This window comes from Panthera leo, chromosome C2 (assembly GCF_018350215.1).
Source record: "Panthera leo isolate Ple1 chromosome C2, P.leo_Ple1_pat1.1, whole genome shotgun sequence".
NCBI lineage: Eukaryota > Metazoa > Chordata > Mammalia > Carnivora > Felidae > Panthera > Panthera leo.
In genome coordinates this window covers 158,097,301-158,111,778 of record NC_056687.1, presented here as the reverse complement: position 1 = coordinate 158,111,778, position 14,478 = coordinate 158,097,301, and the positions used below count along the sequence as shown (strand labels likewise).

Below are 14,478 nucleotides of genomic sequence, written 5' to 3'. Positions count from 1 at the left end.
GCTAGGAACTGCGAGAGCAGCATTAGAGCATTGATAGTCGGTGAGATCTCTGACAGAGCAAAAAGAGATGCTCTGAGGTCTGAGAGCCTCCAGTGTCCATAACGAGAAGGCAAGAGAAGGAAGTGAAACCAGAACGAGGGGCCAGAGATGTGAGAAGAAAAGCAGGCTGGGCTGATGCTAGGGAAGCCATGGGGAGAGAAAGCGGGCAGAAGTACAGCTTCCTTCAGAGAGGTTGAAGCGAGTGAGGGCTGGGAGGAATGGCCAGTTCTCAGTTTGACCAAGGACCCTCTGCACCCTCAGAAAAACGCCTGCCTGGAAGAGGGATGAGAGGCAGTGTGTGGAGCCGCCTGGGTTCTCTTGAATCCACTCACTGGGACACAGACCTTACTGGAGCCAAGGCAGGGCTGTCCTCATAGCTTTCTTTCCTCCGTCAGGTCAGTGTGCTTCCCAGGTGCCTGCCGTTTCCCAAGCTGGGAAGTCAGGAGACCAGGCAGCAGCAACTGTGCTTCGGATGGTCAGGCCCCAGGTGAGCTTGAGTCTGTCTTCCCTGAGTTCCCGTGTGTGGTGCAGGAACAGCTAGCACTCATCTCCGGGCCCTGGCCCTGGCCCATTCTGAAAGTGCTCCTGTGGTTTCCCAGCCTGATCGCACCCTCTGGAACTGGGTCCTGCCTGCTGAGTTCATGAACTCTGTTTCATCCCAGCTTCTCTCCCTCCAGCACCCCTTTGCCCACCAGGGCCCCACCCTGGGCTCTGGGTACCCTGATGTCTCTGCCCTGATGTATTGCCGGGAATATCCCTGAGCAATAGAAGCTTGTCATTCCAGGGTTCTGCAGCGTACGAGTTCCTGTCTGTGGACTATACCGAGAGGAAGTGGAAAGGTCCGGCACTCAGTCAGAGAGCCGTGTACCGGAGCCTCATGCCGGAAAATTATCGCAGAGTGGCCTCATTGGGTAATGATTCTGTTCCCCAGTAACGTAGTCTGCATTCTATACGTTTTCTTTGCTATGTGCTTCTTTTTCAAGTTTTTATTGCAGAAAGCTGCAAACGTAAGACAAAGTACAGAGAACAGTGTAATGAACTGTCACGCACCCATCACTCAGCTTTCGAATTATAAGCAGTGTCTTTATTTCATTTTTAATTGAGCTAGGTGGTTTGGTTAGAACTTGTAGTTGTAAGGAATAGGGAACCACTCGTGTTATTGTAAGTCCTGAGTTGTGTTACTTCAGTAAGGCTGAAGGAATGGAAACCCTGATCAAACCTGCCAGCTAGACCATCCTTTGGGAAATGGGGCCCATGGAAACTGGGCCCTGACCCAGAGCAGCACAGGGTCCTCAGCAACAACAGCAAATAATTTTTATGCCAGGGAATGTAGTAGTTGCTCCCTGCTTACCTGTTTTCTCCTTCCACGGCTACCTATTTTCTTCACTCCGAACCTTTTGTCCTCTCGTGGCATCTTCTTGATTAGACTTTCTGTTCCCTCATAATTTTTGCATGCCGTGGCTCCTAATGGCTTGGCTTCTCTCCTTGCCTCATTTCAGCTTAGAGCTCCTACTTGTTTTTATTTTCTTTATTTTGCCCCATTTCCAGTTGCAGATTTACTTAGAGAGGGACTCCAAGGGTGGTTCAGCCATTAAGTATCATCTCTATTTGGGCAAACTTTGCTCCTGGCCACAGCAGAGGCTGATGTGTAAGGTACGGAGAAGCTACCCTTGGGCCTGGTGCCCTGGTCAGTCGTGGTCTGAGATGTAATGAGACCAGTTGTCATGAGGCACAAAGCACGGCTGCCTCAGCTTCCCCTTCAGGAACGACGGAGGCGGGACAGCTTCCTGGAGGGGGATGTTTTGGGGGCAGGTTCTCTGGATGGCAAGTCTAGGACAGTAGCCAAATCTGAAGAGGGTGGGTGGGCTTAGGAGCCAAGGAGCCCGATGTCTATAACTTTCCGTGTGCTAAAATGCCATGATGGGTTGTGGCCCTGCTTAAGATGTGATTAAAAGGAACCAACATTTTTGTGGTTAGCCATGACTGATTGCCTGCTTCTTCCCATCTTTTCTAGATTCCAAAGGAAAGATTGAACTGTTCAGTTTCCTATGATTCCAGATGACCAAGATACCAAAGACATATTTTGAGTCATATTTCAAATTATCGATCCCTTTCTTAATTTTCGTAGGAATGCAGTACTGCCTTCTACCAGTTCAGTGCCCCAGGGACTAGAGGACCCCCACTTTTAGAGCTCTGCTGTCCCCTGCATGCTTTTCTGAACGCATGGCTTCTCTGAATCTTGTCATTGTCCTCACACGTGAGAATCACTTTTTTTGGTCCGTTTGTTTCCTAATTGTGCTTGCCTACACTGTTTCTCATATTTGACTTGAGGTATTTGCCACTCCTTTCTCCCCTCAATATCTTTGCTGAGAACCGTGGAAGCAGACAATGGCATGGTTGGAAAGGATGTTAGAGTTCATCATTTTACTAAGTGACTTCTGTAAGATCACCCGTCTGTACAGTCTGTTCTCTTGCCCTCCAGTTGCTCTTTTTTTTTTTCCTTTTAAGTTTATTTATTTATTTTGAGAGGGAGAGAGAACGCAAGTTGGGGAGGGGCAGAGAGAGAGGGAGAGAGCATCCCAAGCAGTCTCTGCTCGGCGTGGAGCCCAACACATGGCTCGATCCCACGACTGCAAGATCACGACCTGAACCGATATCAAGAGTCAGATGCCTAATCGACTGAGCCACTCAGGTGCCCCTGATTGCTCTTTTGAATTGGGTAATTAATTGGAGCAATTAAGAGCTATCAGGACAGAGCTCTGTCCACTCTCCCCCACCCCATCGTCCTTTCCCTCTTCATCTTTCTGTCCATGAAGAAAAACTTGAGCTAGTTCCCACTTTTGTCCTGTTCTTACTGTGTCGCCTCTTACTGTGTCCCCTAATGTGAAGGTTTTTTCAGATACGTAGATCCTGATGATTCTGTTTCCTTAATAGGATGCAAAATGAATAAAAGTTGTTTTCTTCTCTCTTTTGGCAGCAAATGAGGCTAGGATGGAGTGTCCAGATTTGCCTGCAAAGCAGGAAGTTTCTAAAGGACTGGGGTCATCTGATGGGACATCAGGAGGCCTCTGTGGGGTGGTTTCTGGGGAACCAGAGGCAGGAACTGCCTGTGAAGGTGCTTTAGAGAAGCTGGAAGGGCAACCCTCAGATGAGGAAGGGAGCAGACTGGAAAGTGACTTCTTCAAACTAACACACAAGGATAAAGGTAAATCCACAAAAGATGGATGTGATGAATATAAGGATCCAAGTCTGTCCTCTAGTGCTACAGAACATCAGAGAGTTCTCAAGGGACAGAAATTTTACCAGTGTGATGAATGTGGTAAAGCTTTTAATTGGAGTTCACATCTCATTGGGCACCAGAGAATCCATACTGGAGAGAAACCCTATGAGTGTAATGAGTGTGGGAAGACTTTCAGGCAGACCTCTCAGCTCATAGTTCATCTCAGAACCCATACAGGGGAAAAACCCTATGAGTGCAGTGAGTGTGGAAAGACTTACCGACACAGCTCCCATCTTATTCAACACCAGAGACTCCATAATGGTGAGAAGCCATATAAATGCAATGATTGTGGAAAAGCTTTCAATGAGAGTTCCAAGCTCTTTGACCATCAAAGAACCCATACTGGAGAGAAACCTTATGAATGCACTGAGTGTGGGGCTGCCTTTAGTCGGAGTAAAAATCTTGTTCGACATCAGGTACTTCACACTGGTAAGAAACCTCACAAGTGTAGTGAATGTGGGAAAGCTTTCTGTTCTAATAGAAATCTTACTGATCATCAGAGAATCCATACTGGTGAAAAGCCTTATGAGTGTAATGAATGTGGCAAGGCCTTCAGTCGGAGTAAATGTCTTATTCGACATCAGAGTCTCCACAGTGGGGAAAAACCGTACAAATGCAGTGAGTGTGGGAAAGCCTTTAATCAGATCTCTCAACTTGTTGACCATGAGCGAATTCATACTGGAGAAAAACCTTTTGAATGTAATGAATGTGGCAAGGCGTTCAGTCTCAGTAAATGTCTTATTCGACATCAGAGACTCCACACAGGTGAAAAGCCCTATAAATGCAACGAGTGTGGAAAATCCTTCAATCAGAACTCATACCTCATTATACACCAGAGAATTCACACTGGTGAGAAGCCTTATGAATGTAATGAGTGTGGAAAGGTCTTTAGTCATAATTCTAGCCTTATGGTTCATCAAAGAACCCATACTGGGGAGAAACCCTATAAATGCAATGATTGTGGGAAAGCTTTTAGTGACAGCTCACAGCTCACTGTGCATCAGAGAGTTCACACTGGAGAGAAGCCCTACGAGTGTATTGAGTGTGGGAAAGCCTTTAGTCAGCGTTCCACTTTCAATCACCACCAGCGAACTCACACTGGAGAGAAGCACTCAGTTCTGGCTCGCTCAGTTAGTTAAGACATTCTCCAAAACAAAGCCAGAAACTTGAGTTAAATTCATTGTTTTTGTAAGAAGGATGCTCACCCTGATCTCTTGGTATCACTGATGAACAGCCATTCCCTACATTCTGCTGGGTCATAAAGTTGGGAGAGTCACAGTGCCATCATTCCCCACTATCAGGGAAGTAAGAACGACAGATTTCAGGTAGTTGTAGGTTTCCTTCCTTCTCTCTCTCCAAAAATATAGCTCTGGTTTTTGAATCCCATAGTCAGATTGTGTGCTTGTCAAAGACAGTGATTACATGCTTCTTTTCTATTGCAGCTAATTCATTTCACATTTACTTAAAGTTACTCTCCAGTGCTCTGATACTTACCTATCTTGGGCATGGCCTTTTCAAAAGTTCTCTTGTGATCTAGATCCTCATCATTTGCATTCCCTACCTAGAAAAGCTCTTCTTATTTGTTAATGTTGGCCTCTCAGACCCTTTAAGATCCAGCTCATCTCAGAAAGACTTTCTTCTTGAAATGCTTTTCCTTCCTCCTAAACTTCTGTTGATTTGACCTCATGCTTCAACTTACTTTGTGCTGTAATTTGCAATTGTTATTAAATTGTCTTGACAACTATTCTCAATGCATATGTGTATAGTTTCATACCAATTTAATGTAGGCTGTTTGGGGTCGGGTATGAGATCTTTGTCTTTTAGCACATAGACAATTCTCATATACTAGTTGTTTAATAAATAAGTTTTAAAAATTCATCTCTCCAGCCCTTTTTAACTGAGCATGAACTCCCCTTCCACCACTGGACCAAAGACTTAAAGATGAATATCATAGGATACCACATACAAAAGCCTCATTCATATTTTCTGAGTATACCTCTGGAAGTCTTCCTGCTATTACCTCAGCCTCAAAGAGCTATTGATTTGTGCTAGAGCATCCCTCTGTTTGTCCTTGTGTATACGTGTTGTCCAGGTGATGGAGTCAGCACTCATTTCCCCTGATAACATACTTTTCCCTGTTTTCTGTGATTGGAATTCACAGTGACTCTGATATCCCTATCAGGTAGTTCTCTCTACCTGCAACTGCCATCTAATTTCAAGGTGAGAGGAGTACACTTAACTATTGTAATTATCTTCTGGGTCATCTCTAATTCCCTATAAGGATAAGAAACAGTAAGACTTTTTAGAGTCTTACGGTCATATATGAGACATTAGCTTGAACATCTTCTCCCAGTCTCGCAGGAAGGCCCCAGTGCTGGGGAGCTGTTGCCTCTGGTGTCCAACCCTTTCCTCTTAGGGCAGTAGGATTAATAATGTGGTAAAGGAGGAGGAGGAGGTTAGAAGGGCAATATTAGATAGGTAGCCTGGAGGGGAGAGATTTTTGTGAGCTGTGATTTCTGTCAGACAATGGAGAAGAAAGGAAAGAGAATTGAGTCTCAAGAAAATACAAAATACATGTCATTTGGGGGGAGGCATCTCAGAAAAAAGTCAAAAGAATATTTATTGGAGAGGTCTATAAAAACTGCTGAACCAAAGACACAATTAGAAATTTCCCATCTGTAACTTTTAAATTAGATTTTTGTTTTAAGATGTCTTTGTGGTGTTTATTTCCATTTTCCTTTATAAAATCTGCAGATAGGACTTTCTTAAAAGTGTTTTGTCTTAGGAGTGCCCAGATGCTGGGAAGGAACCTGACTCTGTAATAGCACATGGGCCCATCCTTCCTCTGTGATTTGCACATCACTGGTCATGTCTTCAGTAAAAAACCCTGACTATTGGATGCTGTAACTGTTTGTTGTGTGCTCATCTTGTTATCATCCTGAGTCTCTCTGGAGGGGGAAATCCAGCACTATTCATATTACTCCCCACTACCAATCTGGTATAGGTGTTCAGTAGGAATGAATGTCCTTACCTCCTGGAAAAGTACTCAGGCTCTTGCATGGAGGAAGATGGGCTATATATGAAAGCCATACCTCAATTTCTTTTGGTATTGCTAGTATTAAAAAAAATTACTGAGTTTTAAAAATGTTATTTGGATCCAATTGCTTTGCTAAATTATTTTTAGTTTTAATAGTTTTTTTGTTTCATTTCCTAGCTTTTGTAAGTATACAATAAATAATGGTTAGTGTTCTTTTAATTTCCAATCTGTATGTTACTTAAGTTGTGTGTTAGCAAAAATTTTAAAAATAAAAAAAAAAGTTTTTTCATGTTTATTTATTTTTGAGAGAGAAAGAGAGACAAAGTGTGAGCAGGGGAGAGGCAGAGCGAGAGGAAGACACAGAATCTGAAGCAGGCTCCAGGCTCCAAGCTGTGAGTACAGAGCCTGACTTGAGGCCTGAACTCCTGAATTGCAAGATCATGACCTGAGATGAAGTTGGATGCTTAACCTACTGAGCCACCCAGGTGCCCACCCCCCCCCCAAATTTTTGAATAGTGGTCAACGGACATCCCATGTCTTGTTTGTAACTTTCAGGGGAAATGTTTTGGCGTTTTGAAATTGCATACAGTGTTCACTCTTGTTGGTTGCTGCTAAATATTCTTGTGTTTAGGAAGTTTTTTCCCATTGTTTTTAGAAGTCATACAGTATAGTGGTTAAGAGCACAGACTTTGTACCTTGCACCCTTGTTCAAGTCTTGGCTCCACCAGTTTCTTAGGTGTGTGGCGCTGGGCAAGTTACTTAGCTTCTTTGTATCTCAGTTCTTTGATCTGTAAAAGGGAGCTGCCTCATAAGGTTGTGAGGATAAAATTAGTTCATAAGTGTAAGACACTTAAAATGGTACTTGACACTATAATAATGGTACCCACTGTAATAATTACAATACTTAGAGTTTTTATTAGGTTGATTGGTAAGTTTTCTATTTTTCAGGTTTTTTTTTTTTTTTTGCATTCTAAAAATCACATTATTGAGTCATAAAATAGGTGTACAAACTACATCTATTTAAAGTATACCATTGAGTGAGTTTTGATAGGAAACTCCATGCAGGAATCCATCTCCACAATTGAAATACAGAACATTTGCATCGTCCCCAAAAGAGACCTCCTATAGCCCATTCCTATTCTGGCTAAGGCCCCAGGTAACTACTGATCTGCTTTTTGTTACTGTAGATTTGTTTACCTTTTTAGAGTTTTATAAAAATGGGTATATCTCTATTAATGAAAGCCAGGGAAGGTGCTTGGCATGTTCCAGGGTTCCCCACCTCAGCTCCTCTGTGAAGGTCTGGGGGAATGGGTATGACTAGGGTCACCAGAACATTGTAGGCTGTTGGAATTCTTGAGAGGAGTTTGTTAAGAGGGTCTGGGTAGTACTGGTGCCTTAAGGTGGAAAGAATTAGCAAATTGAAGTAAATCTAGGAAGATAGGATATCTAGTAATGATAACTGAATCATATCTATCTGCCTACATAATTTCTGAAACATAAACAGGCAAAGACATAATTGGGCCATCATCATATGACATTGATACAGTAATTAGGGAGCTTGGGAAGATGGCAGAGTAGGAAGACCCTGAACTCACCACGTCCCGCATTCTGAGCTAGATACCATCCACATCCAAGTCAGTAAACCAGAGAGTGATCCAAAGACTGTCAGAACAAACTCCACAAGTAAATATAGAGAAGTTGCATCTGAAAGGTTAGAATGGTCAGAAAGGCAGAAAGAGGCTGCCTGCAGGAGGGAGGGAGCTGCACACACAAAAAGGATGAGGAACTGGCCCTTTAACCAGGGAACTCACATGGGGAAGACATCCCCATAGCATTTGGCTTTAAAAATTAGATGGGCTGAATTCTGTGAGTTTTTAAAACCAGTGAGTCTGGGAACGTGGAGCTTTGGAGGTCAGCTGATGAAGCACTAGGCAAGCCAGGAGGGCAAGTGATAGCTGGGTTGCTGCCCTTAGTGGCCTGCATGGAAAGGGACATAAAAACGGCAGTTTGTGCAACACCATGAGCAAACAGGAGATGAATCTGTTCATACTGATTTTGGAGTCTGTTGGGGGACCTTGAAAACAGAGTTTTCAAGTTTGAAAACAGAGTTGGCAGTCCCCTTTTCTTCCCATACCCCCCAGCAGAAGCACAGAAATACATGGGGGAGGCAGAGTAGCATAGCCACTTGCTACCTAACCTGTTAGCAGTGCACTGGGCCCCGGGAAATTTTTGTTAAAGCTGTGTGGGTGCCCAGCTGCTAGGTACACAGCTGCCACCACATGTCACACATATCTGCCATGCTTTGCCCAGCTGTGTGCCCCCAGCCACCCTCATGTGTCTCACCCAGCTGCACGCTGGCCACAATTGTGTGCTGTGCCTGTGTGGCTGGCCATGTGCCCCCAGGCCAGGCACCACCAGACACCATTTTACACCACACCCAGTTGCATACCCCTGCTGCAGTTGCCTACCTTGCCCAGCCACCAGGTACACAGTTCTAGCCTAGCCCAGACACTGTGCCAGGCCCAGCTGCCACATCGCACCCAGCTGTGCATCCCCAGTCACAGCAGTGCTTCAGGGGATCCTGCATAGGACTAGTGGCCTACCGCAAATTTTGCTAACACCATTTGCCCCCCTCCCAAGGTTCCCAGCAGGCACACCTCCCACCCCCACTGAGTTCACCTGCCTGAGTACCATTAATACCACAGCAAGCACACCCCACAACAGGCAGAGAGTCAGTGCAGACAACTGCACTGAAAGGAAAAGTGATTTAGACACAGCAGCAGAGCATAAGCAACACACATAGGATATTCTCCTGAAGTGCCAGGTTCCGGTGAACAGGGGAGACTGCACTCCAGGGCACTCTGGGAACTCTCTTTCATAAAGTCACTACTCTCAAGAACAGAAGATACAGTTGACTTAACACAGAGAAACACACAGAGCGGCAAATTGAGGAGACAGAGAAATTTATGCCAAATGAAAGAACAGGACAAGGCCAAAACCAGAGATCCAGGCAAAACAGATATAAGTAACATGTCTAATAGGAAATTTTAAAAAGTGATTGTAAAGATACTCATTAGACTTGAGAAAAGAGTGGAAGACATGAGTGAGACCATTAAGATAGGAATAAGGAATAACAGTAGAGTCTACGGCTATACCACCCTGAACGCGCCCGATCTCGTCTGATCTCGGAAGCTAAGCAGGGTCGGGCCTGGTTAGTACTTGGATGGGAGGAATAACAGTAGAGATAAGGGCATAATAAGTGAAATGAGAAACACACTTGATAGAATGAACAACAGGATGAAAGAAGCAGAGGAACAAATTAGTGACCTGGACAACAGAGTAATGGACAGGAATCATGCTGAACAAAAGAGAGAAAAGAATTGTGCAAAACAAGAATAGATTTAGAGAACTCTGACTCCATCAAGTGCAATAACATTCATATTATAGGAATCCCAGAAGAACAAAGTGTCACAAAAAGCTTATTTGGAGAAATGATAGCTGAAAACTTCCCTAATCTGGGGAAGAAAACAGATATCCAGACCAGGACACACAAAGAATGCCTAACAGAATCAACAAAAGAAGACTAAAACATGTTATAATTAACTTTACAAAATACAGTAATACAGAAAAAAAAAATGATAAAAGCAGCAAGACAACAGAAGGGAAAACCCATAAGGCTGACAGGAGATTTTTCAACAGAAATTCTGCAAGTCAGAAAGTGGCATGATAAATTCAAAGTACTGAATGAGAAAAATCTGTAGCCAAGAATACTCTATCCAGTAAGGTCATCATTCATAGTAGAAGGAGGGATAAAGAGTTTCCCAGACAAACAAAACTAAATGAATTTGTGACCACTAAACCAGCTTGCAAGAATTATTAAGAGAGACTCGTTGAATGGAAAGGAGAGACCAAATGTGACAGTATAGAGGTAAGAAACAAATGCAGTAAAAATGAATACTTCTGTAAAATATCAGTCAAGGAACTCATAAAGAAAAGGATATAAAATATAACAACATGTACTTACAATGTGGAGAGGAGAGGAGAAAAAAATGGGTTCAAACTTAAACAATCATCAAGTAAATATAGATTATTAAATGTAGAAGAGATTATGTACAAACCTAATGGTAACGATATATGAAAAGCCAATAATATATATGCAGAGAATAGAGAGAAGTTCAAATATATTACTGAATAAAATCAGCAAAACATGAAAGAGATAATCAGAGAAAATCTTCAGAAACAGCCAGAAAACAAGTAATAAAATGGCAAGATATACTTATCTATCAATAATAAATTTGAATATAAATGGACAAAACATTACAATAAAAAGATGTGACAGAATGGATTAAAAAAATACACCTATCTATATGCTGCCTACAAGAGACTCATTTTATTTAAATTTTAGTTAAAAAAAAATTTTAGTTAAGATACAGTGCAATATTGGTTTCAGGAGTAGAATTTAATGATTCATCACTTATATTCAACACCTAGTGCTCATCCCAACAAGTGCCTCCTTAATACCTATCACCTATCTAGTCCATTACCCACCGTCTTCCCTCCATCAACCCTCATTTTGTTCTCTTTTTTTTTTTTAATGGAGATTTCAGTTTCCTTATTTTTTAAAATTTTATTTATTTTGAGAGAGAGAGAATGAGGGGGTGGAGGAGCAGAAAGAGAGGGGGACAGAGGATTCCAAGTGAGCTCTGTGCTGACAGCAGAGAGCCTGATGCAGGACTTGAACTCATGAACTGTGAGATCATGACCTGAGCCAAAGTCAGAAGCTTAATCAACTGAACCACCCAGGCACTCCTTGTTCTCTATCTTTAAGAGTTTCCTGGGGCGCCTGGGTGGCTCAGTCGGTTAAGCGTCCGACTTTGGCTCGGGTCATGATCTCACAGTTCATGGGTTCGTGCCCCGCGTCAGGCTCTGTTCTGACAGTTCGGAGCCTGGATCCCATTTCGGATTCTGTGTCTTCCTCTCTCTGTCTCTGCCCCTCCCCTGTTCATGCTTTGTCTCTGTCTCAAAAATAAAAAATAAACAGTAAAATAAATATAAAATAAATAGTTTCCTGTGTTCCTTCTCTTTTTTTTCCAACCATTCCCATATGTTTGTCTATTTCATTTCTTAAATTCCACAGAGGACTGAAATCATATGGTATTTGTCTTTCTCTGATTGACTTATTTCACATAGCATAATACATTCTAGCTCCATCACATCATTACAAATGGTGAGATGTCATTCTTTTTGATGGCTGAGTAATATTCCATTATATATATATATATATATATATATATATATATATATATATATATATATATATATATATATGCCACATCTTTATCCATTCATCAGTGGATGGACATTTGGGCTCTCTCAATAGTTTGGCTATTGGTGATAGTGCTGCTATAAACATTGGGGTGCATGTACTGCTTCGAATCCATATTGTATTCTTTGGGTAATAGTTTTGTTTCTTGTGTTGTGAATTTTAGCCATTCTGACAGGTATGAGGTGGTAACTCATAGTTTTGATTTGAATTTCCCTGATGATGAGTGATGTTGAGCTATCTGGATTTCTTCTTTGCAAAGTGTCCATACATGTCTTCTGTTCATTTCTTAACTGGGTTGTTGGGTTTTTGGGTGTTGAGTTTGATAAGTTCTTTATAGATTTTGGATAATGGCCCTGTATCAAATATGTCACTTGCAGATGTCTTCTTGCATTCTGTAGACGGCCTTTTAATTTTGTTGATTTTTCTTTGCTGTGCAGAAGGTTTTTTTTTATCTTGATGAGGTGCCAATAGTTCATGTTTGCTTTTGTTTCTCTTGGCTTTGGTGATGTGTCTGATAAGAAATTGCTATGGATGAGCTCAAAGAGATTGCTGCTTGTCCTTCTCAAGGATTTTGATGGTTTTCTGTGTCACATTTAAGTCTTTCATCCATTTTGAATTTATTTTTATGTATGATGTAAGAAAGTGGTCCAGTTTCGTTCTTCCACATGTTGCCATCCAGTTTTCTCAACACTATTTGTTAAAGAGGCTGTCTTTTTTTTCATTGGATATTCTTTCCAGTTTTGTTGATTAGTTGACCATATAGTTGCAGGTCCACGTCTGGGTTTTCTGTTCTGTTCCATTGATCTATGTGTCTGTTTTTGTGCCAATACTATACCGTCTTGATAACTACAACTTTGTAATATTGCTTGAAATCCAGAATTGTGATGCCTCCAGTTTTGTTTTTCTTTTTCAGGATTGCTTTGGCTATTCGGCTCTTTCAAGGTTCCATACAAATTTTAGAATCATTTGTTGTAGTTCTGCCAAAGATGCTGGTGGTATTTTCATAGAAATTGCATGAAATGTGTAGATTGCTTTTGGTAGCATAGGCGTTTTAACAATGTTTGCTCTTCCAGTACATGGGCATGAAATGCTTGTCCATTTATTTGTGTCCTCTTCAATTTCCTTCATACGTGTTCTATAGTTTTCAGAGTACAGACCTTTTACCTGATTATTTAGTTTATTCCTAGGTGCCTTATTGTTTTTGGTGCAGTTGCAAATGGGATTGATTACTTAATTTCTTTTTCTGCTGCTTTGTTATTTGTGTATAGAAATGCAATGGATTTCTGCACATTGATTTTAGATCCTACAACTTTGCTGAATTCATGTATTCTAGCAATTTTTTGGATACTACATAGAATATCATGTTATCTGCAAATAGTGAAAGTTTGATTTCTTCCTTGCTGATTTGTTTATTATTTGTTCCTTTATTTCTTTTTGTTGTCCGATTGCTGAGGCTAAGACTTCCAGTAGTATGTTAAATAACAGTGGTGAGAGTGGACATCCCTGTCTTGTTCCCTACTGTAGGGGAAAGGCTTTCAGTTTTTCCCCATTGAGAATGCAATTAGCTGTGAGTCTTTTGTATATGCCCATTATCATGTTGAGGTATGTTACATCTATCCCTACATTGTTGAGGGTTTTTATTAAGAATGGATGCTGTCTTTTGTCAAATGATTTTTCTACATCTATTGATAGGATCGTATGGTTCTTATCCTTTCTTTTATTAATGTGGTATATCACATTGATTTGGAAATATTGAACCATCCCTGCAGCCCAGGAATAAATCCTACTTGATAAGAATTAAAAGAATTATTCTTTTAATGTACTGTTGAGTTCAATTTGCTAGTACCTTGTTGAGAATGTTTGCATCTGGATTCATCAGGGTTATTAGCCTATAACTCTCCTTTTTAGTGGGGTCTTTGGTTGGGAAATCAAGGTAATGCTGGCTTTGTGGAATGAGTTTGGAAGTTTTCCTTACATCTACTTTCTTGGAACAATTTGAGAATAGGTATTAACTCTTCTTTAAATGTTTGGTAGAATTGGGCCATGTGGCCCAGGACTCTTGTTTATTGGGAAATATTTGATCACTGATTCAATTTCTTTGCGGGTTTTGGGTCTGCTCAGAATTTCTGTTTCTTCCTGTTTCAGTTTTGATAGTTTGTGAGTTTATAGTAATTTGTCTATTTCTTCCAGATTGCCCAGTTTGTTACATATAATTTTTCATAGCATTCTCTTACAATGTTTTGTACTTCAGGCTTTATTTGCTGTTCCTTTTCTAGCTCCTTTAGGTGTAAGGTTGGATTGTGTGTTTAGGACCTTTCTAGCTTTAAGAAGCTTGGTAAGCCTGAATGGCAATATAGTTCCCTCTTAGCACTGACTTTGCTGCATTCCAAAGGATTTGGGCTGTCATGTTTTCAATTCTATTTGCTTCCATGTATTTTTTTTTTTTTTTTACTTCTTCTTTAATTTCCTGATTAACCCATTCATTCTTTAGTAGGATTTTCTTTAACCTCCATGTATTTGAGGGCTTTCCAAATCTTTTTTTGTGACTGACTTCACATTTCATAGTGTTGTGATCCAAAAATATGCATGGCATGGTCTCAATCTTTTTATACTTGTTGAGGGCTGATGTGTAACTCAGTATGTGATATAATCTTAAAAATGTTCCAATACGCTGGTTTCTCTTCAGATCAAATAAGTCTTTCACCTTTTATTAAAAATGTTCCATGGGCCCTGGAAAAGAATGTATAAGTCACTGCTTTAGGATGAAACGTTCTGAATATATCTGTTAAGTCCATC

General features: G+C 41.2%; 1 protein-coding gene across 4 annotated transcripts in view; it reads left to right on the top strand.

Moving 5' to 3' along the window:
- The window catches only part of ZNF852 (zinc finger protein 852), a 74,192-nt gene that overhangs the window by 5,875 nt on the left and 53,839 nt on the right, over nt 1-14,478 (top strand). For 3 of the 4 annotated variants that reach the window (XM_042955931.1, XM_042955933.1, XM_042955932.1), the window contains 3 exons: nt 435-526; nt 824-950; nt 3,017-5,195. In XM_042955931.1, coding sequence (XP_042811865.1) covers nt 512-526; nt 824-950; nt 3,017-4,458 — 1,584 coding nt within the window. In that variant the 5' untranslated portion in view covers nt 435-511 and the 3' untranslated portion in view covers nt 4,459-5,195. Of the gene's footprint in view, nt 1-434; nt 527-823; nt 951-3,016; nt 5,196-14,478 lie in introns of those variants that run through there. The other variant, XM_042955934.1, reaches the window with a different exon arrangement.